Consider the following 18951-nt stretch of genomic DNA (forward strand, 5'->3'; position numbering starts at 1 on the left):
GCAGAGAGCAATACCAGGCATTGGGGCCACCCAGGCTCAGAGTGTGGAAAGGGACACGGCACTCCTTCCTCCACTGGTGGTTCTGCTGCAACGGCCGTACACAGCAAATTGATGTTGATACCAAGGAAAGTTGGACCTAATCTCGGCCAGAATCTTCTGCAAGAAATCCTCTAGCCACTAGATAGTTCTCTGGCGTCTGTATGGCTCCACCCTACGCGTTTCACTCTGTCGAACTTCTTCAGGGGTTAATGGTATTAGTATGAATTTGACATTATCTTTTTGCAAATGAAAATATCACTTGTGCGCACATTCAAATGTCATCTCAGACAGGTCTGCGACCCTGTTCTTCCCTGTTACGCCTAGCATACAGTGCTTCCACTGCAGCCATGGATTATGGGAAATTACATGCAAATGAGCACAGTGTCAGTTTTTGCTTGAATTTTGACATGGATCCCTATGGGTTTATGCCTTCAGTATTACACCGCTTTTTGAGTGCTTTGCATATCATAGCTTAGGCGGAAGAGATGTGTAGTGCTTAAGATATTTTTTAATTTACAAGTTTGTGGATTAAGTTAATTTTTGAAGCAGTTTATCATTTGGGCCAAATCTCTCTCTGAGCCTTCCCAGGACCTATCTGAAAATGTATATAGATATTGTAAATCTTCATTGAAATATCTAAATTCCAAAATGTATTTTAACAAGAAAGTCGGATATATATATACTGTATATTTTAAGCCAAAAGGGCACCTTGCTTGGTTATTGCAATATGTTATGGGGCATACCTAAAGGGTGACTTTATGCCTTGCAATGTTATTGTATCCCTTTTCGGTCTTCAGTTGGTAATTACTGATGTGGATGTTTGCAACCGCGAGTTCTTTCCCGTGTGCGCAATGAGGCTTCTGTTGGATTTTGTCAGAGTTGCTGTGACTCTGTTCTTTGTTTTTTATAAAAATATATAGTATTTGCACGTGCATTTTAAATGTTGGTAATACGTATGTGTGGAGACTGCAGGATGTGTATCAATAGCAAACATTGTGTCAACAGCAGGATGCCTCAAAATACAAGGAGGTGCTGCAGTGGGATCTTAAGGCCCTGGTCCCGCTGTGGCCGGCGGCGCGCGCGGCCCACCAGCTGCTTGCCCCCGTTCTAGATGCCCCCGCTGGCTCCTTCCGGCGTGGCTGACTGAGTGCTGTGACCCGTCACCCAGCCGGAGCTACAAGGAGCTTGTGGTTTTGGCGAGTGTCGCGTCACGTGACATCCCAGCAGCCAATCAGATTCCCCCTCTGCTCCGATCCCCCCCGTTCCGATCCCCCCCCATTCCGATTCACCCCCCCCCCCCGGTGTGTATGTGCCTGTGTGTGTACGAGTGCCTGTGTGTGTACGAGTGCCTGTGTGTGTACGAGTGCCTGTGTGTGTACGAGTGCCTGTGTGTGTACGAGTGCCTGTGTGTGTACGAGTGCCTGTGTGTGTACGAGTGCCTGTGTGTGTACGAGTGCCTGTGTGTGCCCTTCCCTCTGTGCCTGTGTGTGTACGAGTGCCTGTGTGTGTCCTTCCCTCTGTGCCTTGCTTCAGAGTGCGAGGGGCTCCGGGAGTGAGAGAGGGATCGACGGGGGAGGGGGGTGTACAACAGCACGAGAGCCTCCCGCTCAAACCGCAGCCCTCCCCCCCCCCCCCCGCTCCGGCTCCCGCTCCCTACAGACCGCAGGTAGCGGTCAATTGCCTGTCAGCGCGCTGCCTGCATGCAGTGTGGGCGCGCTGACTGAGTGAGCGGGGCCTTAGCCTAAGAGAGAAGCAAGAGCTGTATAACAGTGTGGGATGGAGGTGCTGTGACCCTCTGTCCCATCCTGTTTTAGTAGGTTATCTCTGAGACTCAACAAATGACAGGGGTGCCCAATGCTGCATCATAAGGCCGCGCATATAGTGCCCGTGACGGGCGACGGGACCTGTGACGTCACCCATCGCCGCTAGCGAAAATTATATTTCGCTTGCGGAGGTATCGTGGGCTTTCTGGCATTTGATTGGTTCAGGGGCTGTAACATGAGACGACAGCCCTTGAAAAATCAAATATTGCCAGCTACCAAAATTTGCGTCGTTCCGTCGCATTGTCGCCGTCGTGCTTACTATAAGCGCACACGGCTGCGGCAATGCATTTGTTTTTGGGCGACGTCGCGGGCACTATGCGCACGGCCTATGCCTGCATACCATATCATGGTTATACCTTGACGTGGTATGCAGGCTTATGACGCTTTGGCAAAGGGTTTAATTAAATAACCAAGTAAATATTATTATTATTATTATTATAGTATTCAAACTTTATACGTATTACCTATTTATGTTTTGTCAATTGGATGTAGCATTGGGCAGCCCTGTGTTTTTGTTGTATACATTTGCCACACTCAGTAGCACTCTTTTTGACATAAGTATATATTCATGATGTGGTGGGTGTGGGAGTTTCAGCTAGCTGGGAATGTGTTAATCAATTTCTGACTGGTAACAGTTGTATGGAGGCTGGTGGCACCTCCCCCCAGAGCTCACTCCTCCTCCTCATCTTTTTAACTTGGGAGGTCTTTCACTCTGCTGCAAAGAACAGGACCTACTATGGTTCTTTCCCCTCATACTGAGGTAAAGGGAAGGACTCACAGTGTAGTGTAGGACCTGCATTAATTTTGATTTACCTTGACGTGGTATGCAGGCTTATGACGCTTTGGCCAAAGGGTTTAACTAAATAACCAAGTAAATATTATTATTATTAAAGTATTCAAACTTTATACTTATTACCTTTTTATATGTTTTGTCAATTGGATGTAGCATTGGGCACCCCAGTCTTTTGTTGTATACATTTGCCACACTCAGTTGCACTCTTTTTGATATAAATATATATTCATGATGTGGTGGGTGTGGGAGATTGAGCTAGCTGGGAATGTGTGTTAATTATCTCTGAGACTCCCTTCAGTATTAACCTTTGCAATTCTCTCGGGTTTTACTTTATCCGTTGTCCTGAGGAAGAGCACCTTGCCCTGGACCATTGATTCTTATCTCCATATTAGGGAATTGCATCGCAGCGGGCCCGGCCCCATTGTGCCTGCAACGTCCGCCACAGCGGGCGCTGCAGTAGCCAGCGGGGACCTGGCCTATGTCACCCTCTCCCCTCATAACTTGCTATCTCTCACCCTGATTTCTTTCAAGCTACGCCGTCCCTATGCAGCTCAACCATCGGCACTCCCCCCTTTCCCTTCACATATTTATTATCTCAACGCAGTTGTTCAAATTGGCTTATAATACATCCTCTCCAAATCCTCTTGACGATGAACAAACTGATTAGCTTGCATGCATCCTCAGAACACCTGCCCCCTCTAACTCCTCCTTACTTCTGTCATCTTTCCCCTTTATACCTCTTAAAGCTGCAGACCAAGCAATATCCTTCATTTCTGTTTTTTAATAAATCAGTTCTGTACCATGAGAAAATACATGTAGCATTTTTTTTCTAAAACTCTGACATTTTGAATGTATTATTGTTAACAAGCATTTTTTGTTTATATAGCAACCATTTACAAAGTCACATCCCCTTCCTCTTCTGAAACAGACTCTGGCACACCCCATTTTGAGCCCTTCCCTCTGTTTCGCTGTGCACCAATTGTATCTAGTGACTGCCTGGTCACATGATCTTCCCCACAGACCTTTGCATCTTGGGTCCTCTTCTGCTGCACTGACAGCCATTTAATGAACCCCCGAGCCGAATTTTCGTCGATCACAGAATGGACCGATCGGTAACTTAGCTAATTACTTATCGTTGTGTTGATTGTATTGATGCACATATTAAAGGGGCTATTTTTTTATTTATTTTTTAAAGGGCAGCTTGGACTGTTGCTTTAAAGCGTCATCTCTCTGCAGCAGGGTCCTACTGATCTCTTGTGTTCACACGTACATTGATTTTAATATTTTTGTTATGCTTGTAGTTGTCTTTCATCCTAATTTACATGCGCTTCAGAACGTTGACACATAATTGGCTGTCCTAATACAAGCATAACTACAAGAAACTGTATTGAGTCAGAATGCCACTTTAAACAGGCGCTAGGCCTGGAGAGGCCAACCAGTCCTGAAGGGTCACCAGCAGGCCAGGTCATTCTGACTGAGCCACCTGTGCTGAAGCAGGGATATCCTTAACAACCTGTTGGTGGCCCTTGAGAACTGGAGTTGGCCACCCCTGCTGTAGGCCATCATTTGCAGTACTGACACTGTAGAAATACATAAATATACTCAATTTAATTATTATTTTTTTCTTTCTTTACAGGTTTCCATTTCAGTGATATTGTTGGAAGTTATTGTGTTTTACGTGAGAACTCTTTGGAGCTATGATAGGATACAATTATTATCGTATAGCCATCAGGACAAGCAACCACATGTAAACCCCGGCGTGGAGTGCGTTACTAGAAGCCATGACCACTTCCCATGTGAACGGACATGTAACAGAAGACTCGGATAGTGAGAAACAAAGGGCAGAGCGATCTTCAGAGGAACCCCCAAAACACAGGGAGATGGCAGTCGATTGTCCTGGAGATTTGGGATCAAGGGCGATGCCAATTCGCCGAAGCGCTCAGCTCGAACGGATTCGGCAGCAGCAGGAAGACATTCGACGTAGACGCGAGGAGGAGGGGAAAAAGCAGGACCTGGACGTCAATTCTTCCTTGAGACTCAAGAAATTGGCCCAGATTCCCCCTAAAATTGGAATTGACAACCCCATTTTTGATACAGAAGAAGCGCTTATTCTTGAAAGTCCCCACCATGCTGTGAAAATATTAGGTATGTATTCTGGTTTTGCACTTTTATTCTGTGTTGACATTTTTATTCATGTGAGTAACAATTGTGAATGAGGATAGTTCCAAATTTGTTGTTGGTTGTTTATACTCGTTAGGGGACTGGGCAGCTACACTTTTTGTATATACAGTATGTTGAGGTTTTATTAATTGCATAGTAGATTATGTTGAGAAATGTCAAAGCTCAACATGTTCAATTAAAATTGGGTAAGATACTCATTATATATATGTATGTATATATGTATGTATATATGTGTGTATATATATATATATATATATATATATATATATATATATATATATATATATATACATATATATATATATATATACATATATATATACATACATATATATAATGAGTATCTTACCCAATTTTAATTGAACATGTTGAGCTTTGACATTTGTCATATATTTGACATATATATACACATATATACATACACATGTATACACATGTATACACATGTATACACATGTATACACATGTATACACATGTATACACATGTATACACATGTATACACATGTATACACATGTATACACATGTATACACATATATACAGTGTTCGACAAACCTATACATTTGGTCGCCCCGGGCGAGTGGATTTAACCCCCGGGCGAGTAAATATCGGCCCAAGCAGCACACGTTTGGTACTAGGTGGCGAGTAGATTTTTTTGTGTGGCGAGTAGATTTTTTGGTGATTTGTCAACGTGTGTGTGTGTGTGTGTGTGTGTGTGTGTGTATGTGTATATATATATATATATATATATATATATATATATATATATATATATATATATATATATATATATATATATATATATATATATATATATATATATATATATATATATATATATATATATATATATACCATAATACTGACTTAAGTTATGGTGAGTAAAAAAAGTGACAAAAACCCTCCACAGGAAAGCTGAAGTGACTTAAGACACTGTTTTTAAGTATACCTTTTGCTTCATTCATTGTAACATCGCCGGAAGAAGAGATCAGTGTATCTCGAAAGCTCGCACAAATAAAAGCATTTCGTTAGCCACAGAACGGTATCATCTATTTATTTTTTGATTCTATATATAGTTATAGTTATATTTTTATATTGATCCATAGAAATGTGAAGTATTTGCCCATTACTGTATGTCTCATAAGGGAGGAAAAAATCCTGCTGGCTCTAGTGATGGCTGCGTCACTTTCCTTTCTAAAAATGTGTAACCCTTTCCTAAAGATATCTACTGTCTCCCATCACGTCTCACCGCTCTTACTAACGAGCCCTTTCCTTTTGCCGCTAGTAAAATCTTCTTTTCTCTAATTGCAAGCGATGACCTTGCGTCAATTCTACTGTCCTTGGGCTAAAAACTTTCTGGACCATTTTGGCTCCAACTAAACCATGCAAAGGCTGAAATAGTCTTCGCCTTTTTGTATAAATCTAAATATCCCTCACAGGTTGAAAATGCAGTTTATTAAATACAATACATTGGGAAATATAAATGTATAATTAGGAGGCTTTATTAAAAATAATAAAAACCAAACCTGTCCATGTCACCCTGAATCTTTAACTATTGCTTATTACTTATTATCTTTTGCCTTTTATACTTTGCAACTGTGAAAATAGGTGCGTCACTTCTCTGTCTGAACATAGAATGGGAGAGTCCCTTAATCTGTGGCTTGCCCCCCCATATCTAGTCACCACATTATGGGGTCTGGCAGTCCAGGGGGCCACATAATGGTAGTGGCTAGTTCATTTGCTTTTTCAGCTAGTTTTCTAGGGGAGATTGCGTTTTGCGTTTTGCGTTCTGCGTTCCTATAGAGCTCTGAACACGACCAGACCTGCAGGGTGACGGTGATTACGTGAGCGCTATGTGCCGGAAGCCACTCTGGCACTCAAAGGGTTAAAAGCCATAAAGGTATTTTGCAGAAATGTCAGTTCAAGGACTTATTTTATTATTTTTTTAACAGAGGATTGAAGCAGGGGGTCTCTGGGGCTGGACCTCATTAATATTGGCTCCGGTGACCCTCTGCTGCCAGAAATAACGAACCCCCCTTTTAGAGATATCGGCTAAGTTTAAAGCTCCTGCTCCACGTGACACAATCGGAAGCTGCACTGGATGACGTCGCTGCTTCCTATTGGCCTTGTAGGATGTGGGTGCTTTGAAAAGCAGCCATTATGTGAACCCAGCTACCTCGCCGGAGCGGCTGCCAGCACCCCCTACAAAAGTATGTCTCTGGAAGCAGGGGGTCTCCTGAGCTGAAACTATTGGGTTTCAGCTCTGGAGACCCCCTGCTTCAATCCTGTGTAAAAAATGGTTTAAAAAAAGTGCTTTCTCTCTCATGCTTCATCCATAGTGCAGGCTACAGTGCGAGCTACATATCTCGCTCCGAAACAAACACTAGGACAGCAATGTAGTAGTGCATAGTGCGTGCACATGCGCTACTGGGAGAGCGGCTCTTCTCAATACAAACAAGTTTGTTTTGCAAGCGCAGCACCGGAGAAGAGGAGCGCAGGAAGCTAGCGCGTCCTAGACAAAGCCTAACATAGCGATCGTGCTACTACGTTCAAATATTTTTACCTTATTTGAAACAAGGTGTCCCCCGGAGATGTACCGTAGCACCCCAAGATACGAGCGCTCCTCCGTTCCCTCGAGATTTACATTTTGTATTGTAATTTCCACTGCAATAATTATTTTCTGTGAGAAACAATTGGACATTGTAAGTGGATTATTGTTTGAAATAAGGCGTCAGTCCCTAGAATGTAAGTAAGCCGTGCCTGCCCTTTCTCTGCAATGAGGATAGTCTGTGCTTCAAAGGCATGAACGTCTTTGATAAATCTGTGCAGGACGCTCATTGAACTCTCCTAAATAAATAAAGTATACGTGATTACTTTCTCCTGGGACACTCCCTTCCGCCTTGCCCTTCTCCTTACCCCTTTGCCAAAGTCTGACTCATAAATGAAGTCATCTGAGATGTTTGCTGGAAAGCTGTGAGACCCTGATAAGAGTGGGGATGTCAGCACGCCTGAAAGGAAGGGAATTGAATCAGCATTGTAGGGTTTTATTCAACTGTCCTGTCTTGTATGTATGTATTTTATGTAGCACCCAGTACTCGGCGCTTTACAAAGACGATACAGGGAATTTATAATACAATAAGCGCAACAAAGTCAGACAATGGGAAAAGGAAATAAAGGCGTTTACGATGCAGGTTTATTGTGAATAACCACGTTCTACAAGGATGGATCTGATAACGTATGGACTTAAGTCAGACTTGAATAAGCCAATGTGTCTACTCATGCCGTTTATTCAGGGTAGCCAGCTGCATTGTTCCTAGTGGCAATGCAACGTAGTAATACATTGAATAACCAGTCATAAAGAGAAATTGCAAAAATATAGTGTAAAATCGGGGGGGAGGGGGGGGGGAATTATTTATCTCCCACCTCCCTCCAAATACATTTTTGCAATTTTTCTTTCACTGCCGTGCTTTTCAATTTTTGCTGTTTTGTTTGTTTTTGGTTTGTATTTCTCTCCCTGTTGGTGTGCAGCTCTCCTGATGGCCCTAGTGGTAATGTGTGTGTGTGTGTGTGTGTGTGTGTGTGTGTGTGTATTCCATCATGTTGGAATGTTTTCTGGTTCCCGGGCACCTGTAACTTCATCCGTGGTTGCCTGGGTTTTCCTGAGTGAGCGGTCAGCCACTGTGCCGCAGTCGCTTACAGCACTCCCGATCCTGCTTTACTATCGCGATTTAGCGCTGACGGCAGCTGTAACTAGCCAGGACCGTTAAGTGTGTAGTGCTGGGTGGGAAGAATGGAGGTTGGGCAGCCGAGGTGTGCTGTGGGAGACAGATGTAGAGCGCTTCACCTCTGTGCCCGCCCTGCTCGCTGTGAGGTCTGTGTCCGTGAGGGACAGAGGGAGGGAATCTGTGAGAGGGAGGTGGGGGGGGGGAGGGGGAATATGAGAGAGATTTTGGGAGACAAAGTGGGCTGGGGGAAGGAAGGGGTGATGAAACTGGAACTGCTGCACACTGTGCGACCAAACGCCAGCCGGTGACTTTTGGCTCCTAGAAATTCTTGCTGGCTCCTAAACTTTTTAACATTTGTATGTATGTGTATACATAAATGTAGTGTAATAAAAGCGCGTAGGAGAATGGAGGAAAGCATCATGAAAATAGGCTGTCTTTTATAACACAGCACTAAAATGAAGTTACAATTAGTATCAATTGCATTCAATGGGAGTGTCTAAAAGTGCTGATCTGCTGGTAAAGTCCTATGTCGGAGGCTCCGCTGTTCCTGTGCGCGCTTGTGACGAAAGTTTGTAGACCTCCACTGATGATGGTACACAGGTTGCCTGCTGGCTGTTAGCTCCCGCGGTGTTGGGGGTCTCTCACCCGCCGGTGCTGGCGTCCCTGCACGTTGCTTGGTGCCGGTTCAGATCGGAGTCTGATGACATGACGGTTTGTTCCTGCTTTCTTGTCTCCATGCCCGTGTGTAAGCAGAAGGACAGCCCAGCACAGCTGATCCTCTCACTGTGTCTCTGCACACTACGCGTTTCGCAGCGCTGTAGCTGCTTTGTCAGCATATACATATAGAGAGAGGGTGTGTGTAGGAGAAAGGGGGTGATCAACAGTGTTGAATGCAGCAGAGCGATCAAGGAAAATTAGTAAGAAGCGATATTTAGACTTAGCTGCGAGTAGGTAATTTGACACACTTGTTAGTCTCTGTGAAGTTTAGAGAATGGAAGCCAGATTGCAAAGAGTCAAGCAGGGAGTTTGAGGAGAGAAAGTGAGTCAGGCGGTTGTATACAAGCCACTCAAGTAGCTTGGAGGCAGATGGGGAGAAAGAGGGCGGGAGTTAGTGAGGGAGGCTGGGTTAAGAGACTGTTTCTTTAGAGTGCAATGAGTGCATATTTCAAGGCAGGTCTGAATGTGCCAGAGGTGAGGTTAATAAGGTGAGTTAGTGGGGCTTAGTGTGCCAGAGAAGGAGCGGAGAAGATGTGAGGGAATAGAATCAAGGGGCAGATGTGTAGGGTGAGATAAGCACACAGAGACCCGATCTTCTGTTACAGGGGAAAATTAGTTGAGGGTGGCTTTAGGTGTGCGAGGGACGGTGGGTGTTGCGTGTGGGCTTGACATGGAGAAGTCATGTCTGATGGACTCAATGTTATCTGTGAAGTAGATGGCAAGGTATTTGGCTGTGAGGGTGAAAGGGGGCGGAGGTGCAGTTGGGCAGAGAAGGGAATTAAAGGTTGCGAGTAAGCATTGAGGGTTAGATGGCCATTATGAGAGAAGAAAGGTAGGTTTGCTGGGCAAGGGAAAGTGCAGTGTCCTAGGAGAAGAGAATGAATTTACAGTGGAGGAAATCTGCTTTAGAGCGTGATTTCCTCCAGGTGTGTGTCCCCATGGTTATGGCTTAAGTTGTTGGGGGTGACATTTTGGTGGCAGGATCAGTCATGCCTATGGCTGATGAAAGTGAACTGTTATATAGAGAGAGTTCGTTCCTCCGGGTCTGGCCAGAACAGGTTACAGATGGGATAGAGGTTGTAAAGATGTTTACATTTGGAGGGGTTCTAGGGAATGTAGGTTTGTGTATGTGGAAGTAGGTGTTGTGCAGAGGGTAGTGTGATAAAGGTTAGGAGGTGGAAATCAGAGAGTGTGATGGCCGTGTTAGAGGAGTTAGACTCGGCAGCAGTGGGGGGAAAAAACCACAAGGGAGTGTATATTACAGTGCATAGGAGATGTGGTCTATTGGGAGACCATAGGAGGAGGATAAGGGGATAACATGGGCACTGGAATTATCAATTGGTTTGTTGGTCTCCCATGTTGACAGTAGGTGTGTCAGAAGTGAGCAAAATAGGCGGCAGAATTGTCAAGAAATTAAGAGGTAGCTCCTGGAGGACTATACATGGCGGCCAAATGGAGGGGAAAGAGACAGACAGCATGGACTCTGGAGGGAGGAAAAGGGGGATATGACATGAAATATGCAGCGTGGTTAAAGTAGTTTGCCAATTCCTTACCCCGTCTATTCCCTGGCCTGGGGGTGTGGCTGAGGGAGAGACCACCGTAGGAGCAAGAGGCGGGAGGCTTCGGGGGTGAGCCAGGTTTCTGTAATGGCTAGAAGGTGGAGAGGGAAAATGAATCTCGTGTATCGCATTAGGTTTGTTGCAGACTGTGCACAGGAGAAGGGGAGAGAAGACATGGGGATGGAGTGGTTGGCACTGCATGGTGAAAAGGAGGCTTTGGAGTAGTGTGTGGGACGTGAAAGGATTGGTATATGGATAGGGCCAGGATTAGGGGATGTATCACCACAGTAGGGGTAACCTTAAGGAGAGGGAGTTGCTGGATTTGGGGATGGGATGTGATTTCTGCAGAATGAGGGACATGACAGGAGAGAATGGGAAATTAAGACTGGGGTTTTAGAATGAAAGTGTTTGAACTAAGGGTAGAGGCAGAAGGGCAAGTGAGTGGAGCAGAGTAACTCTAGTCCAAGACACACGGCTGAAGTCTTTTCATTGCTTAACATGAATCTGTAGCGTTTCCAGTTAGAGGTGTTGTCAGGTGCAGTGCACAAACAGAAGTACACAGTGCACAGACAACGTACACCCTTTGGCTGCCGTTAAAGTCTTGCAGCCTTAGGCTTGTTCTATAGTGTGTATGGTCCGTGCTGCTGGGAGTGACAGGTTTGCTTGTGTGCACGTGTAGATTGTGTGTTGTTAATTTATTATATATTTTTTTAATTAAAAAAGACATGTAAGAATAAATAATTTATTAACATTGTGCGCGCATGCATACATTACAAAAGCGGTAGCGGCGCGAAAACTTCTTGCAATCTTCCGACTCCACGCTCACAGCCACGCGCGCGGCCTAGTATTGTACGGCTGGCTATCCACAGCCAACTATAAGTGCCGCGCACGACAGAGCTCGCGCCCACTATATTACGGGCCTAAGGCAGTGCTAGGGTGTGTTAAGAGGGACTGCAGGTGCAATTGGAGGATGGGATAGTCAGGAAAGCAATGTGTGATCCATCATTGTGAGTGAACAAGACGAACTACTGGGAGAGACTGTGACAGACAAAAGCAGGGCAGGGTTATGGTGCAAGCTACGTGTGAGAGACCCTCATGTAGATGAAGGATACCGGCAGACTGAGTTTCACCTCCTGTTTATCTCCATATTTTAAAGTGAATACAGCATTTGTAATTGTTTCTGAACAATGCCAACCCCTGCTATGCTTTTCCCAAACTACATATATGTTTTCCTATATTTAACTTTTATCCTTTAAACCAGCACCCCAGATTCTTATAACATTGAAGAAGGGGGTCTCCTGAGTTGCACTACATTAATGTAAGCTCCGGTGACCGCTTCCTTCCTGCGATACCTGCCTCTGTATGATGTGCCTGTATCTCCTACATGTAGCAGCTCTGACGGGGCTTGTTGGCGCTAACATAATAGCGGCTTTAAATGTCCTGTGCCTGCGGGGGGTCTTGAAGTCATCCCTTGTAGCTTCCTATTGGCCTGCGTGATGAGAGACATTTAAGCATGGAGATACGGGCATCCCTTTATGGAGGAAAGTATCTTGGGAAGTGGGTGGTCCCGGGGGTGAAATGAAAGCAGTTCAGCTCTGGAGACCAGAGATATATCACTGTCATGCGCTCGGGCGTGACGCTGGATAAATACAACACCGAATGGTGTGAGTAACTGTGCGTGGGAACCGCAAAACGGAGCTTAAGGAGGGACCACCATGAAAGTCGGGGCTCAGGGGCAGTAAGCTTACCCCTGTTAGCTCTTCCGTCTTGGGTCCTGCTTCTCCTTGGCTTCTATGCTTTGCCTATGCGATACACAGCTGATGCTAGTTAATGAGTTCCGGTTCGCGGGCTTTTGTATTTTAAATGTCGGGTCTGTAGTCACCTCCCCCACTCCCAGACGTAGCGCTATCACAGCGTGAAACGCGTAGAGGAGGCGGTGGTGTTGTAGCCTGTTGTTTTTAGTGTGTGTTCCCTCAATGCCTTTGTTGTACCTTACCGGAGCTGGATTCAACACTTACTGTCTGCTGTGGCACCGGATCCTTCCTTCCACTTTCAGCTCTGGAGACCCCCTGCTTCAATACTTTATCTTAATGCTGCAATCAAGGTTACGTTTATTTTTAAGTAAACGAGAAGAAACATGAGTAAATTAGTCCTAATGTAAGGGAATGGGTGTGGGAGAGTATCATTGTTTAACCCAATAATTCTTCACATCCTTATCTCTTTGCTTTCAATTAAGAACTCCATTGTTCGGTCACTAAGTAACTATTGGATTAACGATGTTCCTTATCTTTAAAACCGATCACTATTGTATTACTAACTATTTCTAACTACCCCAATATAATTTCTAACTTAATACTATATTCCTTGTTTTAACTAGTTACATGCTGAATATATATAAATATGTATGTACAGTGGTCGACAAATCACCAAAAAATCTACTCGCCGAACAAAAACAATCTACTCACCACCTAGTACCACACGTGTGCTGCTTGGGCCAATAGGAGCTCGCCACGATGTTAAATCCACTCGCCCGGGGCGTGCAAATGTATAGGTTTGTCGAACACTGTGTATGTATATTTGGCAATATAGCGTAATTATTATTCAGGCTTGAAGTCATCTTCAGGGGTGGCTTTAATATTTTCCAATATTTCAGCAAAAAAATTAAGCAAAACATCTGTCTATGGCAGGCAACGTATTGTATGATCACTGGCAGGTTACTGGCCTGGCCTCATCCCAGTTACGTTCTGAAATGGGGTTCATGTTCGATTCGGTAGCAACACTACATGTCTTGGGCTAAGGCCCCGTTGCCTCAGACCACGCGCCCGCACTGCAGACAGGCGGCGCGTGGAGAGGCACTTGACCGCTATCTGTGGTTTGTAGGAAGCGGCGACCGGGAACGTGGTTTAAGCGGAGGGCGCAGCGGGGGTCTTCCGGGCTTCAGGAGGGACCCCCCACATGCCCTCTGCTGCTCTCCGTGCTACTCCCCACCCCTCCACATGCCCTCTGCTGCTCTCCGTGCAGCTCCTGTCCGTCCCCCCCTCCCCCCCGGTCGTCTGTTCGTTCCCGTCCCCCCCATATACACACACACACACACACACACACACACACACACACACACACACACACACACATATACACACACACATATATACACATACATATATATACACATACATATATATATATATACACATACATATACACATACATATACACATACATATACACATACATACATACATACATACATACATACATACATACACACTTTCCCCCCCTACCTTTTGGAGGTGGGGGAAGCTCTGACAGTTCCAGCCCCGGCGCTGATAGGCTCACTAGCGCGTCACAGTGCACAGCGAGCCTTGCAGCGAGGAGGGACTGGGGCTGGCTCGGGAGGAACTCTGGTCCGGTGAGTGACGAGCACGCCGCCGGATGCAGCGGGACCCAGGCCTTATGTGCTTGAAAAAGCTGACATGTTGGATATCAACATGTTGAGTGATACCTAAGGCGCAGTCCATGCTGCCGAAGACTGCGAGGAGGCGTCCGTGCACGGCGCGATCCCATTGCCTTAAGGCATTGATCGCACCTGTAGACCGCGCGGGCAACAGCAGGAGGGTAGCGCACGTTGCGCGAGGAATCAGTTGAAACTGATTTCTCGGTGCGATGGTCAGGTCACTTGAGCGGTTCGCCCAATGAGGGCAAACCAGCTCTGTGATGTCAGACACGCCCCTAGACATGCCCCCCAACGGCGCGTATAGCATGTTGAGCACCCCATGGTCTAATGTAGAGAGAGACATTGCAGAGAGAAGTGGTGGGGTCAGCCTAGGTGCCATCATACAAACATATATATCGGTATGGCTAGGATACGCGTTTGGCGTAAACTTAAAGTGGAATCAAATGTACAACAGGGTCTATAGTGAACACCCCATGGCTCCTACATACCTTCATGTTAACCACTTCTTAGACTTGTCAACTTTGCCATACCCACACTGTCTTTACACCCTGATTGAGTTTAGGGATTGTCATTTTTCCAGAGGTGTTTGTGAGCTGCCTCCTCCCAGTTCTTAGGTTCCCATTTCTGACCCCGTGATATATCTTCACCTTTGCCGCGCGTGTATTTTATTCCGGAGGCGTAGTGCTGTTGACAACCTCGCTCATGCAAAATGTGTCAGAAGTGGCTTTCTCACTTGCTGATATATTTACTGCCAATGTGTAGATAACAGTGAATAATATCTTTGTACAGTTGTTCTTTTGTATAAGTTTATTTTCAACAATGTGTTCGGTGTGAGGAAAGGCTGTGACACTGCGCTAAGGAAGCTGAAGGACAAGCTGGATGTGACTTTCCTCTACTGTGTCCTTTCCCACCGTATCAGCATACTTACACTTGCACTGTTTGAGCCAGGAACATGGCTTAGGACAGTGAACCCTTATTAATGGTGAACCCTCACTGATCTTCTCCACCAGGAGTGGCCATCTCCAGTCCTCAAGGGCCGCCAACAGCTCAGGGTTTCAGGCTATCCCTGCTTCAGCACAGGTGACTCAATCTTAATGACTCGCTGATCCACCTGTGCTGAAGCAGGGATATCCTGAAAACCTGACCCCTTGGTGGCCCTTGAGGACTGGAGTTGGCCACTCCTGTTATATACACCGTGTGGGTCGGATTTTCCCATGTCATTTTTCTGTGTACTGAAGTGAGGAATAATTACCCATATGGTTATTTTCAGCTTCTTGTAAAGTCAATCCAGTTCCATCGTAAAATATAAATTAACAGGGCTTTAGTCACCTTGTTAGACTGATCGTCTGGGTGCTTTTTAATATTGTTTTTGCCCTAACTGTATTATTGTGTGCTTGGTGTAATATTATGTTTTCCAATATTCCTGATCTAGAGCAGGGGTGGCAGATTCCAGTCCTCAGGGGCCACCAACCAGTCAGATTTTAAGGCTATGCCAACTTCAGCACAGGTGGCTAAGGCCTCGGTCCCGCTGCGCTCGTTGGCGCGGGCGGCGGGTCGCGAGTTCCCCACCAGCAGGGGAATCCTCGAGAGCCGGTCCCGGTCCCCACTGGCTGCACAGAGCACTACACGCTGTAGCGCGTCAGCTGCTGGAGACACCAGAGAATGGTGTTTTCTAGCTTTGACGCGTGACGTGTGTGGCTGTGAGCCAATGGGGAGGGGAGGCTTCGGGAGGAGGAGAGGCTTCGGGGAGCGGGGAGGAGTGTGGAGTGAAAGCAGGTGAGTGCCTTTCTCTGTGTGTGTGTGTATGAGTGCGTGAGTGCCTGCCTGTGTGTGCGCGCGTGTGTGTGTGTATGAGTGTGTGAGTGCCTGCCTGTGTGTGTGCGCGTGTATGAATGAGTGCCTGCGTGTGTGTGTTTAAACTTACCTTCCAGCTCCAGCCCGAGTCCGTGGAGGGAGGGGGGGGGGGGGAGAGTAGCGGGTCCCTCCGCTCAAGCCACGCCCCCCCTCCCTGTCAAACCTCCCACCTCCCGCCCACCTCCCGATCAAACCTCCCACCTCCCGATCAAACCTCCCACCTCCCGCCCACCTCCCGCTCCGGCTCCCGCTCCCTACAGACCGCAGATCGCGGTCTGTGTATCTCAGCGCACCGCCTGTCAGCAGCGCAGGTGCGCTGACTCTGGGAGCGGGGCCTTAGCCTTAGTCTTTGAGTCACCTGGATCAGTCTTCGACTGAGCCACCTGTGCTGAAGCGGGGATATCCTTAAAATCTCACCTGTTGGTGACCCTTGAGGACTGGAATTTGCCATCCCTGTTCTAGACTATATACATGCTCATCTCGTTGAGCAGTGGTTTTGAACAGGTAATGCAGCATAATGTGAACTTTATTTCTATTTCTGCTGCAAATACACTTGCTAAACGTTATTTGCCTTTGTCCATACAAGAATATAACACCGCCTAACATTGAAAGTATTAAAGTATTAAAGTGTAAAAATGTATACGCAAGACGGGTGTTGTCACTGTGGCCTATGCCGAACTTTGTCAATGCATGCTGGTATTTTTAGCGCTCTTATTCTGGGTCGATCTGTCTCAATATGTCTAGTTGATGGCACTAGATCCAATCTAAAATTGTTATTTTTATATCCATTTAGAATTCCATTTAGAATACAAGTTGGTGTGTTTGGTGATTAACTGAACATAGAAGCTGAAATCATCAGACATTGCAGGTATAAACTAAAAAGCCTACATGTAAGGCATTACACACAAGCAAAACCGCAGGCCGCCATCTGTCTATGATCACTGGCAGGTTACGTGGACTGGCTACCTCCCAGTTACATTCTGCAATGGGATTCATGTTCGATTCGGTAGCAACACTACATGTCTTATGTAGAGGTTTGTGAGGAGAGGTGGAGCACTACCGGAAAAAACTGCTAGAGAGTTGTGTTCCCAATAAAAAGGTTTAATGGATTAGAGCATAGTACACAAAAAATGAGCCCTGGGGCCCCCACCAACGCGTTTCGAGCTTGCGCTCTTTCTCAAGGTGCATACCCTCTGGCAAATCCCCTTACCTGATATAGGTTCATTTTCCCGCCTTTCCTCGCCACTAACCCGTCGCTCAGTAGCGTCACCAGGAGCGCGCCATGTTGCCATGACGCCCCATGAGTCGCGCCGTCGCGCTGGGTAGAGTGGTGACGTCAGCGCGTCTTTGAACCACAACAACAACTTTATTTCTATCTCCTAACGAACACTATTAAAAAAACTTAAAACAACTTTATTGAACATTTTAATTATTAACAGTATACACTCTCCGTTCTCCACGAAGTGTGTATCTAAGGAAAACCTTATAAAAACAACTACAAAAGTATTAACACAATCCTTGGTAGTTAGTGATGTATTTTCTCTTTCTTGGAATGCCTCTATGTGACTTTTATGAATAATTTCAGTTTAAACACAAGCATAGAACAAAAGACAGTGCAGGCATACATATAACCCAGAATTATAATTTATAATTATTTACAAAATATTATTTTGATCTGTTATGCCCATATCTGCCTAATCTTTTAATTATGAAATAAAGTCACATATACAAAGAGTTTTTGTGATCCATACATGTTTAGAATCGCCGGATGTTTGAACCGTGGTGTTATATATTATAAACCAATACTTTGTTTGTTTGCACATAATTTTATTTTCTTTTATACTATGTATAATTATTTTAGTATTGGGTAAGATGATAATTGATATTGATTACACAGTGGTTTTCTTGGACTAAATGTAATAACACTACAAAGGGTGCCTTGTTATGAAAATTGATTATGACAATAAATTCACTTTTAACAAGGGATTACAAAAGTTACCGTGTAATGAAAAATAACAATAATTGACAATTTATTTTAGAAAGGGATTTAGATCCCACTCTGAATTTAACCCAAACGGAATTCTCGTGTTTAGGGTAAAAATCCAGAAGAGTTCCCTTTTGTCCAGTAAGTCCAGCCTATTGCCTCCCCTATAGGGTTTCTCAATATGTTCAATTCCTCTATATTTAAGTTTGGAAATGTCTCCATGTTTGCAGTTTGTAAAATGTAGAGATACAGGGTGTGTCAGATCTCCTTTTTTGATTAGTCTTATGTGCTCCCTCATCCTGATTTTTAATGCTCGTGTGGTACGTCCTACGTACTGTTTGCCACATCCACAGTCCAATAAATAGACTATAAATGTGGCATTACAGTTTATGAATGACTTGATGGGGTATGACTGTCCTGTATTAAAGGATACAAAGTTGTGTGACTGCATCATATAAGCACAAGATATGCACTTAAGACATTTAAAACATCCTTTAGGAAGATATTCCTTTGTGTTAGAACATGAGGATGAAAAGAGGCTTCTTGAGATATGGTTAGCTATTGTTTTGGCTTTTCTGAAAACAAAGCGAGGGCCTTCTCTATAAACTTCGTTTAATAACGGATCTGCAGACAAAACATTCCAGTGTTTCTTCACAATGTCTTTAATGTTATTTACTTGAATGTTATGTTGTGTGATAAAAACTGGATTGTTTGTTTCCCATTTGTTTTGACGGGTTAATCGATTTCTTTCTTTATTCAAGAGATCATCCCTATTCATGTTACTCACCTCCTCTAGGGACCTTCTGAGGTTTAGACTAGGA

The 18951-nt window shown here is 45.1% G+C and overlaps 1 protein-coding gene across 1 annotated transcript in view; it reads left to right on the forward strand.

The window, feature by feature from the left end:
- PALS1 (protein associated with LIN7 1, MAGUK p55 family member) overlaps nucleotides 1-18951 on the forward strand; it is a 67097-nt gene that overhangs the window by 16292 nt on the left and 31854 nt on the right. The window contains exon 2 of the mRNA XM_075613571.1: nucleotides 4292-4800. Within this exon, the coding sequence (XP_075469686.1) occupies nucleotides 4437-4800 (364 nt within the window). The 5' untranslated portion in view covers nucleotides 4292-4436. The remainder of the gene's footprint in view (nucleotides 1-4291; nucleotides 4801-18951) is intronic.

This window comes from Ascaphus truei, chromosome 9, assembly GCF_040206685.1.
Source record: "Ascaphus truei isolate aAscTru1 chromosome 9, aAscTru1.hap1, whole genome shotgun sequence".
In the NCBI taxonomy this organism is placed as follows: domain Eukaryota; kingdom Metazoa; phylum Chordata; class Amphibia; order Anura; family Ascaphidae; genus Ascaphus; species Ascaphus truei.